This window comes from Penaeus monodon, chromosome 31, assembly GCF_015228065.2.
Source record: "Penaeus monodon isolate SGIC_2016 chromosome 31, NSTDA_Pmon_1, whole genome shotgun sequence".
Taxonomy (NCBI): Eukaryota; Metazoa; Arthropoda; class Malacostraca; order Decapoda; family Penaeidae; genus Penaeus; species Penaeus monodon.
This window is the reverse complement of record NC_051416.1, coordinates 28,484,688-28,485,492: the sequence shown is the minus strand read 5'-3', so window position 1 is coordinate 28,485,492 and position 805 is coordinate 28,484,688. Positions and strand designations below refer to the sequence as shown.

Genomic DNA, 805 nt, shown 5'->3' with positions numbered 1-805 from the left:
GTGGACATTGCAACTTCAGATACCACGAGATTAAGACAAATCTTAAGTGTAGTACATTCTGATATTTGATACTCAATCTTCCAATCACGTAATAATAAGCAATGCTCTGATAAACCTGTATTTTATAGAATTTCAAAATAAAAAAACAAAACAAATAAAGGCCACAATAGTGCTCCATTCCTTACCGTTCCATACTCCAGGGTGTAAGATATCTGCTTCAATTCTCCGGGCAACTTCCCCCTCTTCCTCACCGGTACGAAAGGCTTGTTCAGGGACAAAGCTAGCGGAGCACCAAATAAAAACCCTCTTGAATCCAGGCCCATGATAATATCTACATCAGGGCAGATTGACTTGACCTTTTCTTCAAGAACTGCCATCAAATCATGGAATACAGGAGGAGTCTGGAGGACTGAAAAGATGTCTCTGAAAGAAGCAGATACAATAAACAAAGAAAAATAATAAAAATATGGTATGAACTGAAACTTCTACTTTTTCAATGATGTTTACCATTTCATTCTGATATTACACTAGTTACCTGTGACTTAATATGATTAGTGTTTCAAAATCTTGTTCTATATGAATATATATATATATCAAACCTGTCTATGCCAAGGCAAATGTTTGCAAGGTCTTGTGTTATGAAGATAAATAACTGCTTTAGTATGTGGACATAGTTTCATTGTAATGGAGACACAGATAGCCCTTGACTCTTGACTCATTCAGGCAAGTTAGTTAAAACACCCTTTTCACCTTTCATTGAAACTAAACATGAGTCAATGTCTTGAAACACTTTCTCTATGAACAT

The 805-nt window shown here is 35.7% G+C and overlaps 1 protein-coding gene across 2 annotated transcripts in view; it reads right to left on the bottom strand.

Annotated features, from left to right (window-relative positions):
• LOC119593153 (adenine phosphoribosyltransferase-like) overlaps positions 1–805 on the bottom strand; it is a 5,254-nt gene that overhangs the window by 2,184 nt on the left and 2,265 nt on the right. For both annotated transcript variants that reach the window (XM_037942118.1, XM_037942119.1), the window contains exon 3: positions 186–423. In XM_037942118.1, the coding sequence (XP_037798046.1) occupies positions 186–423 (238 nt within the window). The remainder of the gene's footprint in view (positions 1–185; positions 424–805) is intronic.